This window comes from Bos indicus, chromosome 1 (genome assembly GCF_029378745.1).
Source record: "Bos indicus isolate NIAB-ARS_2022 breed Sahiwal x Tharparkar chromosome 1, NIAB-ARS_B.indTharparkar_mat_pri_1.0, whole genome shotgun sequence".
In the NCBI taxonomy this organism is placed as follows: domain Eukaryota; kingdom Metazoa; phylum Chordata; class Mammalia; order Artiodactyla; family Bovidae; genus Bos; species Bos indicus.
This window is the reverse complement of record NC_091760.1, coordinates 133,636,787-133,663,770: the sequence shown is the minus strand read 5'-3', so window position 1 is coordinate 133,663,770 and position 26,984 is coordinate 133,636,787. Positions and strand designations below refer to the sequence as shown.

The 26,984-nt window shown below is 40.2% G+C and overlaps 1 protein-coding gene across 7 annotated transcripts in view; it reads left to right on the top strand.

Moving 5' to 3' along the window:
- Nucleotides 1–26,984, top strand: part of PPP2R3A (protein phosphatase 2 regulatory subunit B''alpha) — a 233,067-nt gene that overhangs the window by 91,695 nt on the left and 114,388 nt on the right. For all 7 annotated transcript variants that reach the window (XM_070794422.1, XM_070794418.1, XM_070794439.1 and 4 more), the window contains 2 exons: nucleotides 4,199–4,302; nucleotides 14,441–14,543. In XM_070794422.1, the coding sequence (XP_070650523.1) occupies nucleotides 4,199–4,302; nucleotides 14,441–14,543 (207 nt within the window). The remainder of the gene's footprint in view (nucleotides 1–4,198; nucleotides 4,303–14,440; nucleotides 14,544–26,984) is intronic.

The following is a 26,984-nucleotide window of genomic DNA, read 5'->3' as shown; positions in this document are numbered from 1 at the left end:
CATTTATTTTAAAAAATTTATTTAATCATGTCTTCCAGTTCGCTAGTTCCATGTAATCCAACTTGTTCTCGGCTATGGCCAGTCTGTTAGGACTCACTACACCAGCCTTTCCACCACTCTTTGTTCTGCAGACTGTCCTAGCTCCTTGGAGAGACTGATCTCCATTTCTGATTAAATTCTTAGTGTGTAGTTTGTATTTTTTTCCACAGCTTTATGAAGTGATGGAGAAGAAACGAATAGAGAATGATCTAAGAGGGACAAAAGCAGCATAGGAACAGAAACTGAGCAACAGCAAGGAAAGTATTTGACACCACTGAGTTTTAGCCTCTGACAGGCTTGAGGGAGTAGAGGGAGAATTTGAGGGAGAAGAATGAAACTATCTTCTGAACTGTACAGAGCGCTCCAGCTCTTCTCACTAGCTGACATGGCACCAGCTTAACCCTCTTGCCTGTGGCCTACAAGTAGCCTCTTGGTACCTTTATTTCTTTGTCTGCAGAATGAAATAAGAATACCTGCCCTCTCCTGTATGGGGTCATGTCAGGACTGAGTAAAATAACAAGCACGAGACATTTTAAACTGTTAAAGAACCTTGCAACTATTGGGCGAGCATCTCTTCCTACGTATCATTAGACAACTTGCGTTTAGTTCTTTATATTGTTGGGTCATTTTTAGATGAAATTATAGGTGTTAATCAAGTTTTCTTGGCTCCAGCAACACTGACACTTGCCTTCTCTAAGCCTGTTTCCTAAACCCATTTTCAGCATGTCCTGTACCTCTTCACTTGTCATCCTGTCTCTTCCTTTGTGAAGAGTCTTGGCATGGGCTTATTCTCTCCTTTGTTATAAAAGTCTCTATTCTGTTGCCCTCAGATTAGTATTATTTACTTTTTTTAGGTTTGTATTGATCTTGCTCCTTTTATCGTAATTCTGTTTTTAAGAAGATGCGGGCTAGTCATACATGTATTTTTTAAATAGCGGGAAAGTATACTTATTTTCTCTGATTTCAGAGCAGTTTTTATTTATTAACTTATTTTATTTTGGCTGTGCAGGGTCTTCCTTGGGGCATACAGGCTTTCCCTAGTTGTCGCACATGGGGGCTTCTTTCATTGTGGTGCGTGGGCTTGGTTGCCCCACATCATGTGAGATCTTATTTTCCCAGCCAGGGGTCAAACCCAAGTCCCCTACGTTGGAAGATGGATTCATAACCACTGGACCACCAGAGAAATACCTACATTTTTAAAAGACAGTCAAAGTGTAATATCTGCAGCCCTTGCCATCCACTGCCCTTCTCGTTTTTGCATTTAGTATTTTCTCCAAGGGCTTGATACCTTCATGCTGCTCAACCCTTGACTACTCGGGGTGTCCCACTACAAGAAAAATAGGTCAGTCCTTTCACACCCACTTCAAAATGTATCTACTCAGTACCGTATCTCTTAGGTTTCTGCCTTTGGGTTATAATAAATTTGTTTTTGTGTTTTTTTATATTACTTTATTTATTTTAATTGGAGGCTAATTACTTTACAATATTGTATTGGTTTTGCCATACATTGACATGAATCCACCACGGGTGTACATGTGTTCCCATCCTGAACCCCCCTCCCACCTCCTTCCCCATCGCATTTCTCTGGGTCATCCCAGTGCACCAGCCCTGAGCACCCTGTCTCATGCATCAAACCTGGACTGGCGATTCGTTTCACATATGATAATATACATGTTTCAATGCCATTCTCCCAAATCATCCCACCCTCGCCCTCTCCCACAGAGTTCATAAGACTGTTCTGTACAACTGTTCTATACTCTTTTGCTGTCTCACATACAGAGTTATCGTTACCATCTTTCTAGATTCCATAAATATGTGTTAGTATACTGTATTGGTGTTTTTCTTTCTGGCTTACTTCACTCTATATAATAGGCTCCAGTTTCATCCACCTCATTAGAACTGATTCAAATGCATTCTTTTTAATGGCTGAGTAATACTCCATTCTGTACATGTACCACAGCTTTCTTATCCATTTGTCTGCTGATGGACATCTAGGTTGCTTCCATGTCCTGGCTATTATAAACAGTGCTGTGATGAAGATTGGGGTACACATATCTCTTTCAATTCTGGTTTCCTCAGTGTGTATGCCCAGCAGTGGGATTGCTGGGTCATATGGCAGTTCTATTTCCAGTTTTTTAAGGAATCTCCACACTGTTCTCCATAATAAATTTGTAAATGTTAATCCCAGTGATTTGCTACTCTTTATGAGCTGACATGTACATTTTAACAAAGTCTTCTGAATAAAAATCATAATCCAAGGAAATGAAAGTGGTTTAATAGTGGACGTAGTCCCACAGGATGGTAAGTGCACAGGTCCTGAACGTGTTTCAGCTGAGCTGGTGACCACTTCCCAAGGATGAGCTAGACGATTCCTGATCCCTTCCAATTCTGAAAAATCTGTAGTGACTCTAATGTTGGGAGCTTCAAGTACTTTGGCAAGCCAGTCCCACCCAGTCTCTCTCTGTATTTTCTCTCTCTTTTTGTGGCTCTGCACCACCACCTCCATAATACAAGCTGTTCTTTTAATTTTCCAGGCAGTTGCCAATAGCCTATCACATATAAGAGCATTTTCTTGGCATACTACCATTCCTCATGAAAGGGAGGCTTGGGATTGGGGAAAGTGGATTTGACAGTAACCACCCAAAGTATATTAATTGTGATCTTTGTACCTTGGCAATCATAATTTACACAATAAACAAAATCCATTTGGTTGCTAAGCAACACCTTTCCCTCCTTCTTGACCTCAGTGGAGGTATTTGACCTCTGGACTTAGGAAATTTTAAATTCCACCCTGCTTGCAGAATGTGATTGGGTGGCCCTGGCAGAAGCAATCTCTTATTGCTGCCCTGTACTTACTTACCGCCCTTGGCTTGAATCTCATCATCCATGTCCTCATCTCTGACATGAACCCAGCAGTCCTGGGCATTCTCTCAGCATAACTAATCTCAGATGAAGTACTGTTCAGGCTTCTGTAGGATCCCCTATGCACAGAGGCCCCACATCAGGAGCAGTTTCACCTCAGCCTAATATGGATTCACACCTAGTCATCTACCAGAGGAGAAGCTTCCCTTTGTAGAATAAGACTCAATAGTCCTATATCTATTAAGAATATCTTTATCCAGTAATAAGATGTGACTCTTTGAAGAGCTTCTAATTTGGGAATACGTTTTATGTGTGTATACAAAATTGGGAACATGTAGAGATTATTTTTCTGCTAATATTTAGATATTAATACTTGGAAGAATTTTCCCTCTAGAAAAAAAAGCAGGTAAATTTGGTATGAATTATTTCTTATAAAAGGATAAGAATAATTTTTCTTTCTTCTTATTTTTAATATAAATTCATTTATTTTAATTGGAGGCTAATTTCTTTACAATATTGTATTGGTTTTGCCATACCTTGACATGAATCCACCACAGGTGTACATTTTTCTTAATTGGAAGAAAAAGGTTTTTTATTGAGAAGAAAATCATTACCTTTTAGGATGTTGTATTTTAGTTCTTTCTAAGGCTGTTATAATATGTTGTCATTGGTGATATGTTCTGATATATAAATAAATGATAGCATTTTAATTTTTGCCTCCCATCTTTCACCTGAATTGTAACCATTTAAATAGATTTATAGCTGTTTTCTAAAACAGTCCAGGCTTTTCAGTTTCTCCTTGAACCTGGGGCCTAATAACACAGTAAGCAAAGGAGAAAAGGAGAGAGAGAGCGTATTGATACCAAGTGACTGGGTAGTAAAGGTGGCTGTATTTTTCTCCCATAGGAAGGGAGGCCATTTACACAACCATGACATTCAGTCACTTATTTTTCTTTCTAAAAGTAGAAAGTACGTGATGTAAGAGTGGTAGGAAGGGAGGGAGATTGGTTGCTTTAACTATAAAATTTACGGGAAAGAAACATCACTATAAATGTACTTTAAGAAAAGGCAGATGGATATTCATCTTCTTCGTGACACATGTCATCCTCTTGTTCTGTTTTCCCCCTGATCGCTGAATCTGCCCCAGCTGATGTATCTGCTCCATCCCAGTTTTGCTCCCCCAGGTCCCCTTCTGTCCACTGTGGCCTGAAGGGTAAAAGCCACAAAGGCCCTTTCTATGGCCATGCCATCTCTTCACTGCCCCTTGGCTCACACTGCATTTGTGTTTTATTTGCAGGCCTGCGGCTGTCCTCTTTATTGGAAAGCCCCCATGTTCAGGGCTGCAGGGGGAGAGAGGACAGGATTTGTGTCAGCACAGTCATTCATCACCATATGGAGAAAGTAAGTAAGAGAGCAGCTACTCGGGCTGGGCAAGGAATTATCTGGCCCTCGTGACATGCTTTATAAAGGACACTAACTTTACTCATTCGTTAATTTCCCTCTTACCCTTTGTTTCAGCAAGTAAAATTCAATGATTGACAACTTTTTATGCCCACAAACAAATTCTTTCCCTAAGCCTTTATCTTACATGTCTCTGATCGTTAAAGCAGATCTCCAAAACTACTTGTTTAATAACTATTTGATAGTTTCTTAGTTTCACTTGTTAACAATTTGAGTCTTAGGATTGGACTCTTACAGCAGTGACATAAGTGTTCCTTTAAGGGGAGCAAATCATACGTGTCACATGCTTTCATTCTCATCTGATCCAATTTAGAATTGTATCCAGTTGATTTATTAAAAATAACTGAATTCTGGGACTTCCCTGGTGGTCCAGTGGTTAAGACTCTGTGCTTCTAACCCAGGGGCCTCTGGTTCCATCCCTGGTCGAGAGTTAGGATTCCCACATGCTGCATGGCCGAAAATAAATAAAGATCTTTCTTTTAAAAAATAACTGAATTCTAATAGATTTTAGTCATTACTTTTTGAAAGCTCCAGTTAAGGAACAAAGGGTTAGTATATTTATAAAGATACTCCTGGATTTTAATATCCTGACAAGTTCTCTTGAATTTAAATCCAACTTGCTTCTCTCTTTTCTTTTTTCTGCCTTCTTTCTTTAGAAATTATTTCTTGATATATTTATGCACAATTTAAGGGAATGTTATAGCTTGCCCCTTCTACCTCTTTTAACCCATCAGCCTTCTCTAAGTATGTTGCTCTTACTTTCTGGGCTGGATACCCTTCCTGATGAACTACTGGGAAATGCTGTTCACCTGCCATCACTATCATCATTGTTATTTAAAATCAGCATATAATAGCAGCAAAACTCAACTTCAGATCAGATCAGATCAGTCGCTCAGTCATGTCCGACTCTTTGCGACCCCATGAATCTGGCATTCTGGAGGCAGCACACCAGGCCTCCCTGTCCATCACCAACTCCCGGAGTTCACTGAGACTCACGTCAATCGAGTCAGTGATGCCATCCAGCCATCTCATCCTCTGTCATCCTCTTCTCCTCCTGCCCCCAATCCCTCCCAGCATCAGAATCTTTTCCAGTGAGTCAACTCTTTGTATGAGGTGGCCAAAGTACTGGAGTTTCAGCTTTAGCATCATTCCTTCCAAAGAAATCTCAGGGCTGATCTCCTTCAGAATGGACTGGTTGGATCTCCTTGCAGTCCAAGGGACTCTCAAGAGTCTTCTCCAACACCACAGTTCAAAAGCGTCAATTCTTCGGTGCTCAGCCTTCTTCACAGTCCAACTCTCACATCCATACATGACCACAGGAAAAACCATAGCCTTGACTAGATGAACCTTTGTTGGCAGAGTAATGTCTCTGCTTTTGAATATGCTATCTAGGTTGGTCACAACTTTCCTTCCAAGGAGTAAGCGTCTTTTAATTTCATGGCTGCAGTCACCATCTGTAGTGATTTTGGAGCCCAAAAAATAAAGTCTGACACTGTTTCCACAGTTTCCCCATCTATTTCCCATGAAGTGGTGGGACCGGATGCCATGATCTTCGTTTTCTGAATGTTGAGCTTTAAGGCAACTTTTTCACTCTCTACTTTCACTTTCATCAAGAGGCTTTTGAGTTCCTCTTCACTTTCTGCCATAAGGGTGGTGTCATCTGCACATCTGAGGTTATTGATATTTCTCCCGGCAATCTTGATTCCAGTTTGTGTTTCTTCCAGTCCAGCATTTCTCATGATGTACTCTGTATATAAGTTAAATAAACAGGGTGATAATATACAGCCTTGACGAACTCCTTTTCCTATTTGGAACCAGTCTGTTGTTCCATGTCGAGTTCTAACTGTTGCTTCCTGACCTGCATACAAATTTCTCAAGAGGCAGATCAGGTGGTCTGGTATTCCCATCTCTTTCAGAATTTTCCACAGTTTATTGTGATCCACACAGTCAAAGGCTTTGGCATAGTCAATAAAGCAGAAATAGATGTTTTTCTGGAACTCTCTTGCTTTTTCCATGATCCAGCAGATATTGGCAATTTGATCTCTGGTTCCTCTGCCTTTTCTAAAATCAGCTTGAACATCAGGAAGTTCATGGTTCACATATTGCTGAAGCCTGGCTTGGAGAATTTTGAGCATTACTTTACTAGCGTGTGAGATGAGTGCAATTGTGCGGTAGTTTGAGCATTCTTTGGCATTGCCTTTCTTTGGGATTGGAATGAAAACTGACCTTTTCCAGTCCTGTGGCCACTGCTGAGTTTTCCACATTTGCTGGCATATTGAGTGCAGCACTTTCACAGCATCGTCTTTCAGGATTTGGAATAGCTCAACTGGAATTCCATTACCTCCACTAGCTTTGTTTGTAGTGATGCTTTCTAAGGCCCACTTGACTTCACATTCCAGGGTGTCTGGCTCTAGGTCAGTGATCACACCATCGTGATTATCTGGGTCGTGAAGATCTTTTTTGTACAGTTCTTCTGTGTATTCTTGCCATCTCTTCTTAATATCTTCTGCTTCTGTTAGGTCCATACCATCTCTGTCCTTTATCGAGCTCATCTTTGCATGAAATGTTCCTTTGGTATCTCTGATTTTCTTGAAGAGATCCCTAGTCTTTCCCATTCTGTTGTTTTCCTCTGTTTCTTTGCATTGATTGCTGAAGAAGGCTTTCTTATCTCTTCTTGCTATTCTTTGGAACTCTGCATTCAGATGTTTATATCTTTCCTTTTCTCCTTTGTTTTTCACTTCTCTTCTTTTCACAGCTATTTGTAAGGCCTCCCTAATCCTTTCCTGCCACCTCAAAGCCCTTACTAGTAAAATGCTTGAGAACATAAGTGATTAATAACTATATTCTTATTTTGAAAAATCTAGCCACAAGTTGAGTTCACCAAGTTCTTCTTGCACTACAATAGAACTAAAGTGATCAGGAATAGGAAAGACTAGAGATCTCTTTAAGAAAGTTAGAGATACCAGGGAACATTTCATGCAAGGATGGGCACAATAAAGGACAAAAACAGTATAGACCTAACAGAAACAGAAGGTATTAAGAAGAGGTAGCAGAAGAACTACACAGGAAAGATCTTTATGACCCAGATAACCACGATGGTGTGATCACTCACCTAGAGCCAAACATACTGGAGTGTGAGGTCAAGTGGGCCTTAGGAAGCATCACTACAAACAAAACTAGTGGAGGTGTTGAAATTCCAGCTGAGCTATTTCAAATCATAAAAGATGATGCTGTTAAAGTGATGCACTCAGTATGCCAGCAAATTTGGAAAACTCAGCAGTGGCCACAGGACTAGAAAAGGTCAGTTTTCATTCCAATCCCAAAGAAAGGCAATGCCAAAGAATGTTCAAACTACCACACAATTGGACTCATCTCACACGCTAGCAAATTAATGCTCAAAATATTCCAAGCTAGGCTTCAACAGTACGTGAACTGTGAACTTGCAGATGTTCAAGCTGGATTTAGAAAAGACAGAGGAACCAGAGATCAAATTGCCAACATCTGTTGGATTATAGAAAAAGCTAGAGAATTCCAGAAAAACATCTGCTTCATTGACTATACTAAAGCCTTTGACTGTGTGGATCACAACCAACTGCGGAAAAATTCTTAAAGAGATAGGAATACCAGACCCTTACCTGCCTCTTGAGAAATCTGTATGCAGGTCAAGAAGCAGCAGTTAGAACCTGACATGGAACAACAGACTGGTTCCAAACTGAGAAAGGAATGTCAAGGCTGTATATTGTCACCCTGCTTATTTAACTTTTATGCAGAGTACATCATGGGAAATGCCAGGTTGGATGAAGCACAAGCTTAAATTAAGATTTGGGAGAAACATCAATAGCTCAGATATGTAGATTACACCACCCTTATGACAAAAAGTGAAGAGGAACTCAAGAGCCCCTTGATGAAAGTGAAACAGGAGAGTGGAAAAGCTGGCTTAAAACTGAACATTCAAAAAACAAAAATCATGGCATCCAGTCCCATCACTTCATAGCAAATAGATAGGGAAACAATGGAAACAGTGACAGACTATTTTCTTGGACTCCAAAATCACTGCAGATGGTGACTACAGCCATGAAATTAAAAGACGCTCGCTGCTTGGAAGAAAAGCTATGACAAACCTAGAGAGCATATTAAAAAGCAGAGACATTACTTTGCCAACAAAAGTTCCTCTAGTCAAAGCTGTGATGTTTCCAATGGTTGTATGGATGTGAGAGTTTTACCATAAAGAAAGGTGACTGACAAAGAATTGATGCTTTTGAATTGTGGTTTTGGAGAAGACTCTTGAGAGTCCCTTGGACTGCAAGGAGATCAAACTAGTCAGTCCTAAAGGAAATCAATCCTGAATATTCATTGGAAGGACTGATGCTGAAGCTGAATCTCCAATACTTTGGCCACATCATGCAAAGAACCAACTCACTGGAAAAGACCCTGATGCTGGGAATGACTGAAGGTAGGAGGAGAAGGGGACGACAGAGGATGAGATAGATGGCATCACTAACTCGGTGGACATGAGTTTGAGCAAGCTCTGGGAGACGGTGAAGGACAGGGCAACCTGGCATGCTGCAGTCCATGGAGCCGCAAAGAGTCGGATACGACTAAGTGACTGCACGACGACAAAGTGATGAGGAGAAATAAGACCACCAGTTCACACCAGAGCCAAAAGCTATAAGTGCCTCATGCTTTCCAGATGAATTTTGATCATTCTGTTGCAGGGAATAGTTGTAAGTTGTTCAGATCCCAAGGACTGCAGTGGCCATGGGAGAATCACTCCTTATACACTAGTGGAATGACCCTCCAGAAGTCAGGGCCATGGTCACCATTCCCTCTCTCCTACTGCAAATAGGATACAGCTGGATAGAAGTCTAAAAGGAGTTTTTTCCAGTGTATGGTTAAGCAATAATAAAAGCACAATAATTTCTTGGAGTCCAGGATTAGCAAAAAAAGCACTAATTAGGCAGAAGTAAGCCAGTTTAAAATATATATATATATATGGTATTTTCCATTCTGGCTATTGTGGCACCTAAAACCAGAGGGAAGAAAATAGAGCTGAAGGCCTAGGATTCCCTCTCCTTTCCCCACCAGTAAAGCCAGGACTTCAGCGAGGTGGTCTGCTTGTCTATTATTAGTTACTATTGTTGTTATTTTAAAGCAGCATATAACAGTAGCAGAATTGAAGAACTTGAAATGTGTAATGTTCTGGCTTTCAGCTACCTTCTCTCCCCTGGGTAGGTGCCAGGCCCTAAAAAAGGCCTCAGGTAGAGTGTGAACAAAGGGTAGAGAGGACAGGGATGTTACACAGCTCTTGTCAGGGTATCTTCAGCCCCTGAATTCAGCATTGTTGGCAAAACCCCTCTAACAGTCTGGGAAAGCAGCAAGAGTGAGTTGTGATTGTTTCAGATAAAAGTTTGAACAACCTGGGAGATTCAAAAATAAATAAATAATAGGAAGTAGCTCATTCTATAAATGATTAGAGCCAGAGACAAGGGCTTGCATTCTAAGTTATTTTCACTATGCGAGGACCCTGTCTGGGTGAGCCTGAAGCTGACTGTGGCAGAAGAAAACTAGTAATCAACTTGTTTACCTACAATTAACTTTATAATGTTAAGGATAGTAACAGCCAGGTTTTTTTGGCCCTAAGACTGTGTCACTGAGATAGAGTGGACATTTATGTTGGTGGATAGAGCAGCAGCATCCACAACACCTGTATTTCTTCATTGAGATGAATCATTTTCACTTTGCTGCTAAGTCACTTCAGTCGTGTCCGACTCTGTGCGACCCCATAGACGGCAGCCCACCAGGCTCCCGTCCCTGGGATTCTCCAGGCAAGAACACTGGGGTGGGTTGCCATTTCCTTCTCCAATGCATAAAAGAGAAAAGTGAAAGTGAAGTTGCTCAGTCGTGTCCGACTCTTAGCGACCCCATGGACAGCAGCCCACCAGGTTCCTCCGTCCATGAGATTTTCCAGGCAAGAGTACTGGAGTGGGGTGCCATTGCCTTTTCCCATTTTCACTTTATCTCCAAGGAAAAGAGATTTCTGCAAAGTCAAAAGGGGGAAAAAGGACATGAAGCACAAGTCCTCATTTTCCATTACTGCAGGAAACTGCTTATGAAATATATAGCATGAGCAACTGTCCCTGTCTTTTTTTCATTAAAAAAAAAAAAAAAAATCCTATGAATAGATAAGTGTAAGGTCTTTTTTTCTATTTTCTGGCCAGATACTATAATGACTGGAGTGCCCTCTAGTGGCAGCTCCTCTCTTGCGCGCTCAAAATGCCTTTTAAAAACCAGGGTGCTTTAAAGGAGCACCAAGTAGGGCTATTTTGGGAGACTAAGCAACTAAGCATGATGGTTTGAATTACCACACTTACCTTGAAGAAGACATGTGTTTATTTTTATAATTTTTTACAAATTTTACCCTTTGCTTAGTGACCTGGGTCCAACTTTAGCATATTAAGACTTTCAAGTACAAAAAAAAATAACAGAAATAAAACACCCACTCCAGTGTTCTTGCCTGGAGAATCTCAGGGACGGGGGAACCTGGTGGGCTGCCAGACGTCTATGGGGTCGCACAGAGTCGGACACGACTGAAGCGACTTAGCAGCAGCATATACATACACATGCTGACTTACCCCAGTAATAGGCTCTATATAATCTTGTGGGGAAAGTCAAATACAAAAGTCACAGTATAACAGTAAATAATTTTCCTCCTGTCCCAGTGCTCATGGGGTGGAGGTTTCTGAGCCCTCTTCTGAGTGTTTTGAGTGTGAACTCCTCACCAGGCTTTTGTTCCCCTGCCTCTGATCCCCCTCCCTTCCCTGTTCTGCTGCCCATTTCCTCTCTATTCTTTGACAACTGTTTCTGCTACAGTCAAGACATTTTTAGGGGAAAGAGATTGCTCCACAGCATTTCGTTTTGAGTTCCTAGATTACCAACTTTGTGACAGAACTCCTCTCAGAATCGGTAATATTGCTCCAACTTTTATATGCTTTACTTCTTACCTTTTCATGTCAAAGTGTCATTTGTTCATTAACAAAACAACATTTCGTCTTAAGAGCTCTGGAAGATAGTTTAGAATAGCTATGTTTACCTTCTTTCTCCAGTTTTCGTGACTTTTATTATGTCTTTTTCTCCTGGCGAATGAAGTTCACCAGCCTCTAGCACTGGCTGAACATCATAATTCATCTTTTCTTTCTGTTGCATGCTTCTAATACCAAAAGGCCATACCTGACTTAACTTCACCCTCTCAGAATCTCTCACCTGGTATATCTGTGCAGTTTGTACATAGTGCTGCTATCCTTTCTTCATGAAAACACTATTTTCCAAAGACCTCCCTGCTTTTTGAACATCCCACTCATGTTCAAATCATAAGAGATGGTTCCCATCAGCACCTGTTTCACTGATCTCTTTCTGAAACGTGTATTTATTTAACTTTGGGAGCCTTAAGCATGCTGAAGAATGATAAGGAAAATAACTTTAAAGAGTGTTCTATGGCTTTAATAATCACAAATGGAATCAGTTAAGTGGATATCTGTTGGTCAGATCACAAACATTTTTTAAGAATCTTCAGTATGAAAGTCACTGTTTCTAGTGCTAAAGGAAAAAAAAAAAAAAGAGCTATAACTTTGCCTGCCCTTTAGGTGCCAGAGAAATAGAAGGAAATCCATGGTACAATGGCATATGTAATACACATAAACTAAATATAGTACAAAGGTCAGTAAGGGACTTAGCTATCAGAGAAGGCTTTTTGAAAGAGGTGAGTTATTAGCTGGACCTTAAAGAATAACCTGTATTCAGATAGCAAAGTTGGGAGAGGTGGTTTTCCAGGAGAGAGAAACAGCATGAGAAATGGCACTAAGGCAAGAACACACACGGCACACTCAGAGCAGAGTGGGTCAGGCCGGTTGCCCAGAGTGGACGTTTCAGTTTAGCAAAGTGGTGAGATAGGCATACTGGCTCTAGCCTAATTGAAGAGGGCCTTAAATGCCAAACTTAGATATCTAGATTTCCTCACATAAGTGGTAAAAAACTGTTGAACATTTTTGGAAAAGGGAATTATATAATCAAAGAATGTTTTAGAATGATGAATTATCTGTGATGTGAGGTTGGATGGACACTGAAGCCTGTTTTGACCTTCTTCCCTTCTGAAAGTCTCAGCATGAAATAAGAAGACCCTGGACTTCATGGTAAACTGGAAACAGGAGGGAAGAAATGGTTGTTTAAAATGTGTTCCCATCCTATATTCCAAGCACTAGTGGTCCAGGCTAGAAACCTGGACGTCATCATGGACTTTCCCCACTTGTACCCCTCCACACCACTCAACTATCATGTCCTTTCATTTTCAGCTGTATTTGCCCCTTTCTCTTCGTCTCACACTGCCAGTATTATTGCTCAAGCCCTTAGACAAACTTCTGCCTGGTGTTTATGAAAAACACATCTGATCATGTTCCCTGTCCAAGTTAAAATTTTTCTGTGAATAGGCGGAAGTCCAGGCTTCTTGACCTGGACTTGACCTGGACCTGAATGTGAAAGGGCCTCCAGGATCTGATCCTAATGCTCATGTCCCCTTCCCTTCCCACCTCCAGTGCTTGCAGTTGCCCAAATAATTTGTGCACTCTCATACCAGGCATTTGTACATGCAGCCCTCTTCTTTTTTTAATTTTATCCTTTAACTTTACAATATTGTATTGGTTTTGCCATATATCAAAATGAATCCGCCACAGGTATACATGTGTTCCCCATCCTGCACCCTCCTCCCTCCTCCCTCCCCATACCATCCCTCTGGGTCGTCCCAGTGTACCAGCCCCAAGCATCCAGTATTGTGCACCGAACCTGGACTGGCGACTCATTTCATATATGATATTATACATATTTCAATGCCATTCTCCCAAATCATCCCACCCTCTCCCTGTCCCACAGAGTCCAAAAGACTGTTCTATACATCAGTGTCTCTTTTGCTGTCTCGTATACAGGGTTATTGTTACCATCTTTCTAAATTCCATATACATGCGTTAGTATACTGTATTGGTGTTTTTCTTTCTGGCTTACTTCACTCTGTATAACAGCTCTCTTGACCCACAGCAGCCCCTTTTCCACTTCACAACTCTTCAGGGAATCTCACTGGCCATCTTGTGTCTTTCCATGACACCCTGAATGTATTATTTCTCTAATAAGATTATCCAGGAGTATGATCTTATTGGTGTATCTCTCTCACTGGACTGTAAGCTCCTTACAGGGCACAACACCATGTCTTATTTTCTTTGTATTCCAAATATACACAAGGCCAGACACAGTATCTGGCACACAATTAGCATTCAATAAATGATTAAAGAAGAAAAGCAAGAAAGTTTGGAGACTAACTGGATGTGGAGAATAAGGAAGAGAAATAAGTTTGAAATGACTTCAAATTTTGAAGCCCAAATAACTTGGAGTGGTACCACAATTGACAAAAATAGACATCCATGAAAAGAACTGACTTTGAGAAGAAGATTCTAAATTTGGTTTTCACTATTTTGACTTTGCTATGTGAGTATAGCATCCAAATTGAAACGTCCAGCAATTAGCGGGATATGAGGAATTCTTAGAGCTTTAAGATTTAATAGCGCCTTCATTTTTTCTTAAGCCTGGTCCTTCAAAGTCTCATTTCAAAAGCCCCCTCAGGTTGGTCCTGAATGTCTGCAAACCTGGACAAACAGAAGTTCATGCCTTACGCGGTACATGGTGGTCCATCAGATGTGTTCCCTCCTTGTGGGCAGCTCTGGAGTTCTGGTTCCAGATACCCTGAGCTAACCTGAATGGACATTCTTCACGTGTATTTTTACCTGCATTAGTTCAGTTGACTTGGTGTCTCAGAAGCATTCTACAAAAATAATATACCATCTTGTTGTTGAGCTTTAATTAAGAAAGCCCTTGTACAATATCAGCAGCATGGAATTTTTTCCTTTTTTTTAATCATTGAAAAGAAAGCACTTGATTCTTGACCTAAATGGCCTTCAGACCAGACTGAAATTCCCAACTATTGATGTTGTGGTCACTGTTCACAGTAACCAATCTTCCTAAGCAGTCATTTCTTTTCTAGGTTGCTGAGTAACCATCATGATGATGCCTCTAAGTTTATCTGTCTTCTTGCAAAGCCCAGCTGCAGCTCTCTAGAACAGGATGATTTTATTCCTTTACTTCAGGTAATTTTCATTTCCTTTTAAAATGGGTTTTATTTTTAGAGTTTCAGAAGCTTTTAAAATTTTTTCAACTGTAAGATATGTCAATTGAGATATACTAATTTAGAGATTAGATTTCTAGACGAGTGGTTTCCAAGCTTATTTTAGCAGCAAAATTCTTTTGTTAAGTAAAAATTGATACAGATAATAGATAGTATAAAACAGATAATAGTATATATATTATAGCCCAGATGAAACAGGGCTACTCCCACTGAAGCAGAAGAGAGAGGCCTTACTTAGGCTCCCCCTGTGCCCACCCACAGCAATCACAGAAGCACCTCCTGAAATCAGGCATTTGGCCTAGCTAATCAAGCTGACCTTCATTAAGGTTAAAGAGAAAGAGATCTCCAACAGAAAGAGCCCAGTGGGGGAATATTTATATCCAGGCCTTCTGATGAGAATCAGTTGCATGCCAATATTGAATCTGTTTTTATTACAGCATTCTTCATAGCTTGGTACATTGCTTGTTAATGTATTCCATATCTAAATATTACATTTTCCTAAGTAGTTCACAAATTCCTTGAAGCTGAAGCCTGCCTTTCATTTCTGTTGAATGCACATCATTTTTTGAGTTGTTCTAGTAAATCCTTGTTGACTGTTAGTAAGGATGCCTGAAAAAGGGCAGAAAGATACATGGACATACTTGAGTTTTTTTTTAAGTTGTATTTGTGGCTACCATATTATTTTTTCTTTTAGACTTTTGAATTGCAACATATACACACATAAAAACACACTAATCATGATGCATCAATTAATTTTCACAATGTGAGCACTTCTGTGTAACTAGCATGCAGATGAAGAAACCAAACGCTACCAGCACCCCCAAACACTTCCTGCTCCCTGCCAGTCCCTGCCACTGTAGGGGAACCACTACCCTAACTTCTAGCGCTGTATGACAGATTCTAATTGTTGGAACAGTTATACATGTTCAGAAAATGAAGTTTGGATGTAATTTATTTTATGTGCAGGGTTTTGAGCTTATTTTAATCTGCATGATAGCTTTGATTATTCTTAAACTCTTCTGCGATATGTTTTTGTTCCCCTTTAAAAAGTATTCATGGGAATGAAGATTGTTAAGTTTTTCACATTTAATCGAGACCGTCATGTATAAAACCCAATGTTATGTGTTCCTATTTATGTTTTCTGTAAATTCTTCAGCCACCCCTCACCCTCACCCACTCATCCATTCCCGGCCCTACTCTGTCTCCTATAAACTGCATCTTTTTCACTCCGTTTGCTGACTAGCTTCAGGTTGGTCTGGCCAGTGGATCTCACTGCCAGGAGGTGGGAGGGCAGAGAAGAAAGAAGTTAGCGTGTCTTCCCAACTGTTTGCTTCAGCATACTAACTGTATGTTTCTCTATAATTCAGCTAACGCGGCAAGGCCCCTTCTCCACAGTTGTGGTGCTTACTGGGCTCCTGTTGGTCTGTTCCTCCCTGGTCCCTTGGCCCTAAGGATTGTAACAGTATCTTTCTGTTGCTCATCCCTGGCACCTCCCATTCCCTTGTTTGTTCCCTTACCCACAACTCTTCATTTAGGTGCTTCATGAAAGATTCATATGGGAGAATTCTTTTTCCTGTGGGGACTACCCTGACTGAGTTTTATCAGAAACTTTAATAAAAGCTTTGACAGGAATATAAACTAAGCTATGCCAAGAGAATTATGAACAAACAACAAAATTAGTGGACATTTTTACTTCCTTCCCTTAAATATAAGAAGTTTTATTTTTATATAAAAATGGGATATGTGGCATCTGCTCATAAAAGAGGACAGACTGCTACCCCTCTCATTCTTTTCCAGACTCCTCTGAAGATAAATATTGATATGTTAAAAGGAATAAACCAATGAAAGTGAGTGGAATGTCAGAGAGGAACAGAGGAGGAAAAAAATCAGTGTACAGGAGATCTAGTATTTCTTGAAGATAGAAAGTGGAAGCAAGCAAAGGAGACCACAGCCCAGAGCAAGGGGCTCTGGGAGAAGTGAGCTGCAGTGGAGAAGTGAGCTACTCTGTTCCACTCTGCTCATTAGGATCTCCCAGGGAGGCTATGAACTCAGAGTTGGCAGAGTTGATGTGAAGTACTAGGAATGGGGAATCACTGAAGGCTGGGGTACAGAGCAGTTGACCATTTGACTGCTTACCTGGTTCCCAAATATAAAGTGCAGCCGGACTGCACTTGGAGCATGTTAAGACAAATTTCAGTAGAGGAACATCCTAGATAGTATCTGGCCAGTACTTGTCAAAACTATCAAGGTCGTCAGAAACAAGGAAAGTCTGAAAAACTGTCTAAGCCAAAAGGAGCCTAAGGAGGCACAACAACTAAATGTAATATGAGATGCTAGAATAGAAGAAAAGACATTCACTTTTCACTTTCATGCATTGGAGAAGGAAATGGCAACCCACTCCAGTGTTCTTGCCTGGAGAATCCCAGGGATGGGGGAGCCTGGTGGGCTGCCATCTATGGGGTCGCACAGAGTCAGACACGACTGAAGTGACTTAGCAGCAGCAGCAGCAACTAAGGAAATGTGAATTAAGTATAGCCTTGAATAATGGTAATAATAATGTATCAATATTGGGTTATTAGTTATAACAAATGCTAATGTAAGATGTTAATAATTAGAGACCTGGGTGCAGATATATGGGAACTTGACACTATCTTCTCAACTTTTCTGTAAGGCTAAAACTGTTCTTAAAAAGTCATTTTAAAAAAATAATTACTATATTCAGAGAGATTATATAAGACAAGACTAGATGCTGACACAAGAAAGAGCTGTGCGAATTTCTTGGCCTGGCAACTAAAGTTAAGGATGTCTCTGGGGCACGCAAATGCACACATGTTAGAGAGAGAGAGAGAGATAGACAGAAGTGACGACATAAAGGACCCATTCAACTATTATACAGAGTGAAGTAAGCCAGAAAGAAAAACACCAATACAGTATACTAATGCATATATATGGAATTTAGAAAGATGGTAACAATAACCCTGTATACGGGACAGCAAAAGAGACACTGATGTATAGAACAGTCTTTTGGACTCTGTGGGAGAGGGAGAGGGTGGGATGATTTGGGAGAATGGCATTGAAATATGTATAATATCATATATGAAACAAGTCGCCAGTCCAGGTTCGATGCACGATACTGGATGCAAGAATTTCAGCATCTCACTAACTGGAATCTAGGGGAGAAAGAAGGGGGGAAATGGAAAGAAGGAAATCATCAAAGAAGTAATACAGAATCATCAAATAAATAATACAAGATGGAGAGAATTAGAAACACAGGAGTGATAGGATGGGTCCAAAGAGCAGAAACCCAGTGGGACTCCTTCAGATTCCTGTTTACTTTCTTGGGGAAGCACATCGTGCCTGTGTGGCCATCATGTGATCAAAAACAGAATATGGCCCTCCAACCCAGCTCTCACGTTCCCTCCAGTCACTGCCCACAGAACCAGAATATTCAGAATATAAGTCTTTTGGTTGAAAGGAGCCTCTGAGTGGCAAACACAATTTTAAAAAGACACACATAAGTCCTCTTGAAATTTTAGAAAGCCACTGAAATCCTCCAGAGAGAAAAACCAGGTCACCCTAATAGGAATAAGAATTGGGGTGGTATTACATTCTCATTGGCAACCCTGGAGAAATGGGTTTGAACTCAGATTTCTATATCCTGCCAAGCTGTAGATCAGATATGAGTTTAGAATAAAGACATTTAAAAACTCAGAAAGTTTATCTCCTGTTTTCTTGGAGAGTTACTTGAATATATACTATAGCAAATTAAACAAACCAAGAAGAAATGCATGAGATCCAGGAAACAATGGATTCACTTAAGAAAATAAGTGAAATAAAGTCCCAGGTTGGCAACTGAAGAGCAGCCACTGCAGAATAGAGAAGACGGGATTTCTCTGGGAAGGAGCTAGGAGGGGAGGAGTGAATCCATGCAATAGTTTTTATATTTAAGAACAGGGGAACTGAAGAATATAATGAATATGCAGCATTATGTGTCATAATGCTGAAGAAAGGCAGTTAGAAACTCTAAGCTGAAGAAAGGCAATTAGAAACTCTAAGAAAAATAAAAAAAACTCTGAAGTCATATATAAACATGATGCAAACTAAAATATGACAGGATTATAAACAACTGGTGGAAAGTAAGAAAAGGAAGTTCAAAGGACCCCAATAAAGCCTCATCTTCAGTTCAGTCGCTTAGTTGTGTCTGACTCTTTGCGACCCCATGGACTACAGCATGCCAAGCCTCCCTGTCCATCACCAACTCCCAGAGTTTATTCAGACTCATATCCATTGAGTCGGTGATGCCAACCAACCATCTCATTCTCTTTTGTCCCCTTCTCCTCCCACCTTCAATCTTTCCCAGCATCAGGGTCTTTTCCAGTGAGTCAGTTCTTCGCATGATGTGTCCAAAGTATTGGAGTTTCAGCTTCAGCATCGGTCCTTCAGTGAATATTCAGGACTGATTTCCTTTAGGATGCCTCACCTTAAAAAAAGAAAAAAAGGAAGTTCATTTAACTTCAGTGCCCAGAATATTCTCCTTTGAATGCCCAAGGGACATGATGTTGGACCAGTAAGAAATGATATGCATTCCTAGTATGCTGCTTAACTGGCATTCAACAGTATTTAGAGTCAAAATGTTGTAAAATATTTTAATGTATAACACCTATAAGTCATCCTATGAATAAACTGAAGAAAATTTTATTATGGTTGCAGAACAGTATTTAAGCAACCTGAACAATGTAGAAGTCAAAATATTGCCAAAATGTGAAGGAGAAAAAGAGAAAATAAAGGTAGAAGTGGTATTGTCATCATCCTATAAATAGAACTTAAGGCACTAAGATGAAATGGGGTGAAAATTAAATGTATAAATAGATTATTTCTCATTTACAGAGATAACCAATACAAAAACTAAAAATCATAACCACGATCATAACCACTGGGTAAAGGGGAGTAAAGTGGGCCAGTATAAATTAGCTAAATCCTCACCTTCCCTAGCAGAGAATCATAAACATTGTCTAAAGTTGATAAAGCTATAAAGAAAAGTAATTGTAACATAGTATTTCATTATACTTAAATAATTTATGTTTATCTTAAATTTATGTTTAATTATAGAGGTAAACAGCAAAAGAAATAAAAACATAAGTGATTCAACAGAAGTAGGGCTAAAGGTCCATGGACAGGGTAGGTTGGTAGAATGGTTCTTTCCATCATAAGTTTTTATATACTGCTTGATTTTATACCATATGTATATATAATTTTTTAATTTTTATTATGGAGAATTTTGAGCATCTACAAATGCAGAATGCTCTATGAACCTCCATATACCCACCACTCACCTCCAGCTCAGTTCTGTTCAGTTCAGTTGCTCAGTCGTGTCCGATTCTTTGCGACCCCATGAATTGCAGCACGCCAGGCCTCCCTGTCCATCACCAACTCCCAGAGTTCACTCAAACTCATGTCCATCGAGTCAGTGATGCCATCCAGCCATCTCATCCTCTGTCATTCCCCTTCTCCTCCTGCCCCCAATCCCTCCCAGCATCAGAGTCTTTTCCAATGAGTCAACTCTTCACATGAGGTGGCCAAAGTACTGGAGTTTCAGCTTTAGCATCAGTCCTTCCAAAGAACACCCAGGACTGATCTCCTTTTGAATGGACTGGTTGGATCTCCTTGCAGTCCAAGAGACTCTCAAGAGTCTTCTCCAACACCACAGTTCAAAAGCATCAATTCTTCGGCGCTCAGCTTTCTTTATAGTCCAACTCTCACATCCATACATGACCACTGGAAAAACCATAGCCTTGACTAGACTGACCTCCAGTAATGATCAAAACCTAAAGAGACAGAGAATTTAAAAAACAGTAGCATTTTTAGTAAGTTAAAATCTTGCTATGGGGAAAACATTAACAAAATAGACCAACAATTAGCTAATTTCATCAAGAAAAAAGAGAGAGCACTAATACACAAAATAAGAAATGACAAGGAGCAACAGAATAAATTTTTTAAAAATCATAAAAGACTATTTTTGCAGACCTCATATTTATTCGGAAATAAAATTGAAAACCTAGCTGGAATGGATAATTTCCTAGGAAACTGCTGCAGCTGCTGCCGCTAAGTCTCTTCAGTCATGTCAGACTCTGTGGGACCCGATAGATGGCAGCCCACCAGGCTCCCCCGTCCCTGGGATTCTCCAGGCAAGAACACTGGAGTGGGTTGCCATTTCCTTCTCCAATGCATGAAAGTGAAAGTGAAGTCACTCGGTCGCATCCGACTCGTAGCAACCCCATGGACTGCAGCCCACCAGGCTCCTTCATCCATGGGATTTTCCAGGCAAGAGTACTGGAGTGGGGTGCCATTGCCTTCTCCGTCCTAGGAAACTATATCTGACCAAAATTCATCCCATTTTATTTAGAAAGATTAATAGAGTAATTTCCTTGGAAGAAATAGAGATCTTTATTAAGAAACTACCCCACAAGCAACAGGCCCAGGTAGTTTCAGGGGAATTCTATAAAACCCTCAAAGATCAGAGAGTCCTAATGCTCAGTAAATTATTCCAGAGAATTAGAAAGGAAGGAAAACTCCATAGCTCTTTCAATGAAATAACTATTAAACTGATATGTAAACCAAGTAAAGACAGTACAAAAAAGAAAACTGCAAATGAACCTAATTCATGATTAATGATAAAAAGTAACAAAATATTACCAAGCAGATGCACATAACCTGGTGGGATTTATTCCAGGAAGTCAAAATTGGTTCAAAATTAAGATCTTTATTAATATCACATATTGTATCTAAAAGAAAAATCATGATTGTCTCAAAAGATGCTGAAATAACTTTGGACAAAATTTTAACAACCATTCATAAAAACGCTCTGTGTGGATCACAATAAACTGTGGAAAATTCTTCAAGAGATGGGAATACCAGACCACCTGATCTGCCTCTTGAGAAATTTGTATGCAGGTCAGGAAGCAACAGTTAGAACTGGACATGGAACAACGACTGGTTCCAAATAGGAAAAGGAGTTTGTCAAGGCTGTATATTGTCACCCTGTTTATTTAACTTATATGCAGAGTACATCATGAGAAACGCTGGACTGGAAGAAACACAAGCTGGAGTCAAGATTGCCGGAAGAAATATCAATAACCTCAGATATGCAGATGACACCACCCTTATGGCAGAAAGTGAAGAGGAACTCAAAAGCCTCTTAATGAAAGTGAAAGTGGAGAGTGAAAAAGTTGGCTTAAAGCTCAACATTCAGAAAATGAAGATCATGGCATCCAGTCCCACCACTTCATGGGAAATAGATGGGGAAACAGTGGAAACAGTGTCAGACTTTATTTTTTTGGGCTCCAAAATCACTACAGATGGTGACTGCAGCCATGAAATTAAAAGACGCTTACTCCTTGGAAGGAAAGTTATGACTAACCTAGATAGCATATTCAAAAGCAGAGACATTACTTTGCCAACAAAGGTTCGTCTAGTCAAGGCTATGGTTTTTCCTGTGGTCATGTATGGATGTGAGAGTTGGACTGTGAAGAAGGCTGAGCACCGAAGAATTGATGCTTTTGAACTGTGGTGTTGGAGAAGACTCTTGAGAATCCCTTGGACTGCAAGGAGATCCAACCAGTCCATTCTGAAGGAGATCAGCCCTGGGATTTCTTTGGAAGGGATGATGCTAAAGCTGAAACTCCAGTACTTTGGCCACCTCATGTGAAGAGTTGACTCATTGGAAAAGACTCTCATGCTGGGAGGGATTGGGGGCAGGAGGAGAAGGGGACAACAGAGGATGAGATGGCTGGATGGCATCACTGACTCGATGGACGTGAGTCTGAGTGAACTCTGGGAGTTGGTGATGGCCAGGGAGGCCTGGCGTGCTGTGATTCATGGGGTCACAAAAAGTCGGACACGACTGAGCAACTGATCTGATCTGATCTGATCTGATAAAAACGCTCAAGGGACTTCCTGGCAGTCCAATAGTTAAGGCTCTATGCTTCCACTGCAGAGGTCACAACAGGTTCAATACCTGGTTAGGGAACTGTTAATAAGATCTGACATGCCATATGGCACAGCCAAAAAAAACCTGCTCAAGAAAGTAGGTATTTGAGATACTTTCTTAACATTGTTACAATGTATATACCTAATGCTAAAGCCAGTGTGTTATTTAATAAGGAAATATTAAAGGCCTTTCTATTAAGATCAGAAACAGGGCAAGGATGCCACTGTCCCAGTACTGTTCAACATTGTACTAGAGTAATTATACCAGAGAAAACAACTAGAGGCATAAGAATGGTTGGAGACATTGTTAATTGGCTATAGTAAGTGAAAGTTGCTCAGTTGTATCCGACTGGAGTGGGTAGCCTTTCCCTTCTCCAGGGGATCTTCCCAACCCAGGGATCGGTCCCAGGTCTCCTTCATTGCAGGCGGATTCTTTACCAACTGAGCTGAAGCCCTACTTCAATACAAAATTAAAAGTTTTTAAAAAAAAGAATGGTTGAAGAAGTATCTATTCATAAATGGCATGACAGTAAACCTGGAAATTCAAGAGAATAAGTGATAGAACTCAAACAATAAAAGAATTCAGTAAAATAGTAGGAAATAAAATTAACATACAAAATCAACAGATCTTCTGTTTATTACCAAAATGGAGTAACTGGGACTGGATTTGCCTTGCCATTTGAAACAACAAAAAACATCAGGCAAGAAATACAAAACAGTGGTTTTCAAGATGGCAGACATCTGGCAACAAAAGAGTGATTTCTGAGAAGCAGAAAACAAACAAGGTTAGCCTTATAATTTCCTTGAGAGAGTTTTCAAGCCACAGTGTACTGCTGGGGACCCTAAGCGGGGTTCAGCGAACTCCTGAGTTTAGGAGAGTTGAGAATCTGGAAGAAAAAGTAGCTAGAATTCTCAAGGCAGAGCACCAAAGAGGAAAGAAGTACACAGAGAGAAAACTCCAGAGATCTTCAGAAGTCCTCCATGAGAATCCAGCAGATATATCTGAGGATAGTCGCCAAAGGTGAAGAAGTGAAGTGAACGTTGCTCAGTCATGTCTGACTCTTTGCAACCAAAATTGGGACCATACCTGTGGGTCACACACAGCCAAGAATAGTATCTGACCCTACCACCCAGACTGGAAAACTTCATAAGACGTAGCACTGAGTAGTCATAGGAGTCTTGCCTCAGTTGTTATTTAGTCACTAAGTTGAGTCTGACTATTTTGCAACCCCATGGACTGTAGCCCACTAGGTTCCTCTGTTCATGGGGCTTCCCAGGCAAGAATACTAGAGTGGGTTGCCATTTCCTTCTCCAGGATATCTTCCCAACCCAGGGATGGTACCTGTGTCTCCTGTATTGCCAGATGGATTCTTTACCCCTGAGTCACCAGGGAATCCCTCTTGCCTCAGTAGTGAAAGTGAAAATGAACTCGCCCAGTCATGTCCAGCTCTTTACAACCACATGGACCATAGCCTACCAGGTTTCTCTGTCCATGGAATTTTCCAGACAAGAGTACCAGAGTGGGTTGCATTTCCTTCTCCAGGGGATCTTCCTGACTCAGGGATCGAACCCAGGTCTCCCACATTGTGGGCAGACGCCTGAGCCACCTGCCTGAGTAGTGGGGGAGAATAATTAGCCCCAGAATAGACAGTGCTGGGTCCTGTCTAACAGATCAGGAAAGCACAATCTAGAAGGATGAAAGGTTTTTCAAAGTGACTTAATAGCATCCCAGAACAGAAAATATGTATTCTATTCAGAAGTTTAGAATAAGAATACAAAAATATCCAACCCTCAAAAAGACAAAATTCAAAATGACTGGCGTCATCAGGCATGCCAGGAAACAGAAGAATACAATTGATAATTAGGAGAAAAACCAATCAATTGAAACTGACTTGGAACTGACATAGATTTTAAAATTAGCAGATAAGTATATTAAATATCAAAACTGAACACTTTTTTAAAGACCCAAATTGAACTTACAGAGATGAAAACTAAGGTGTCTGGAGTGAAAGATATACCAGATTGGATTGACAGCAGATTAAACATTGCAAATGAAATGGATAGTGAACTTGAAGAAATAGAATATAAACTACCCAAAATGAGACACAGAGACATATAAAAAGAATTAAAGGAAAATGCAAAGAGCATCAGTGAGCTGTGGAACCTGGCTTCAAGCAACTTAACATAAATGGAAGAGAGGATGCTGTAAAATATTTGTCAGGTCTTAGCCCAAGGACAGAGCTTCTAAAGCCTTGGAATTTCCTGAATTATAAGTGTCTGTGTTCTTCATGGTGGGCTCCTGGGACCATGCCTACATTTATACTAATGAGGTGACTCATCATGAGCCCCAGTGTAGTTCTAGGATGAGAGCCTGCCATGCTGGAAGGGCAACCACATGAATAAAGGTTGAGGCTTTCAGCCAGGTGATAACCTGAGATCAGATTATCAGCCTGATCTCCAAAAAAGGGAGGAAGCATGGAGATTGAATCCAATCATATGGCCAATGATTCAGTTAATCATGTCTATATAATGAAACCCAGTTAAAAACTGGACACTGAAGCACAATTGAGCTCCCCTGGTTAATGATACACAGTGATGTGCTGAAAGTGTAACTTGTCTTGGGGACACAGAAGCTCCACGTTTCAGACCTTGCCCTGTGCATCTCTTACTTGGCTTGTCCTGATTTGTATTCTTTATAATAGAGTAGAAATCATAATATAGTACTTTCCTCGGTTCTGTGTATAGTGTTTGCCCAGTTCTGTCATTTGGGAAAGTTGTTGAACCTCAGAGGATAATGGAAACCCCCAAATTTATAACCAGTTAGTCAGAAGTGTGGGTAGCCTGGGAACCCCAGAGTTATGGCTGGTGTCTGAAGTAAGACGAGTCTTGTTTAGAACTGTGTCGTTAACCTCTGAAATCTGCACTAACTCTGGATGGTTAGTGCTGAAATTACATTGCACGGGGACCAAAAATTATTTGAAGAGATAATGGCCCAGAATTTTCTGTACTTGATAAAAACTATAAACCCACAAACCTAAGATTTTGATAAGCGCAAAGCTCAAGAAACACAAAATTATACCAGTGAAAGTAAAAGTCACACAGTCGTGTCCAACTCTTTGCTACCCCATGGACCATGGTCCATGGAATTCTCCAGGCCAGAATACTAGAGTGGGTAGCCTTTCCCTTCTCCAGGGGATCTTCCCAACCCAAGGATCAAACCCAGGTCTCCCACCATTGCAGGAGATTCTTTACCACCTGAGCCACAAGGGAAGCCCAGGAATACTGGAGTGGGTAACCTATACGTTCTCTAGCAGATCTTCCCGACCCAGGAATTGAACTGGGATCTCCTGCATCACAGGAGGATTCTTTACCAACTGAGCTATGGCACATCACAATGAAGTAGCTCAAAATCAATAATAGAAAGTTTGAAAAGTAGCCAGAGAAAATAGTCACATTTCATAGAGTGGAACAAAGATAAAGATGACAGTGGATTTCGTGTTGGAAAAATCCAAGCCAGAAGACAGAGAAGCAACATCTCTAAAGTGCTGAAAGAAAAGAACAGTCAACCTTGAATACTATACCCAATGAAAATATCCTTCAAAAATGAAGGTAGACTAAAGATTTTTATTTTTGGACATAAAAAACTCAAAGAATTCATCACCAGCAGAAATGCATTACAAGAGATGTGTTTCATTTGTTTGTTTTTTAAAAAAGTTGTTTATGCAAGGAGGAATATAATACCAGATGGAAATACAAGTCTACACAAAGGAATGAGCTCCAGAAGTAGTAACTACATACATGTGATTTCTTATTATTCACATCTCTTTAGAAGAAAATTAACTCTTTAAATGAAGCTATCAACACTGCATTATGTTATTTCTAACATATGTTTAAGTACAGTTTAACAACAATAGCATAAAGATTAGGAGAAGAGAAATAGAAGTATATTGTTATGGTTCACATATAATCCATGAAGTTGTTTAACATTTCTTGCAAGTAGATTATACTAAGTTAAAGATGTATGTTGTAACCTCTGATGTACCTCTGAAATAACAAGAGCTATAGCTATAGTTATAGCTAATAAGCCAAAAAAGGAAATAAAAGAATTATAAAGCACACTCAGTTACCCCAAATGGAGGCAGAAATGGAAGGACAAAAGGAACAAAGGCTGGATGGGATAAGAGGTTTAAACCTAACCATATCAATAGTCACCTATAAGTGGCGTGCATATCCCTCAAAGGCAAATGTTAGACAAAAATACCAAGACCTAAAATAGTATTAGACAAAAAAAACCAAGACCCAAAGATTAGACAAAAAACCAAGACCCTGAAAGAAACATAAAGACATAAACAGGTTTAAAAGTGAAAGGGGAGGAAAATATATATATCATACTAACACTAATCAAAAGAAGGCTCTT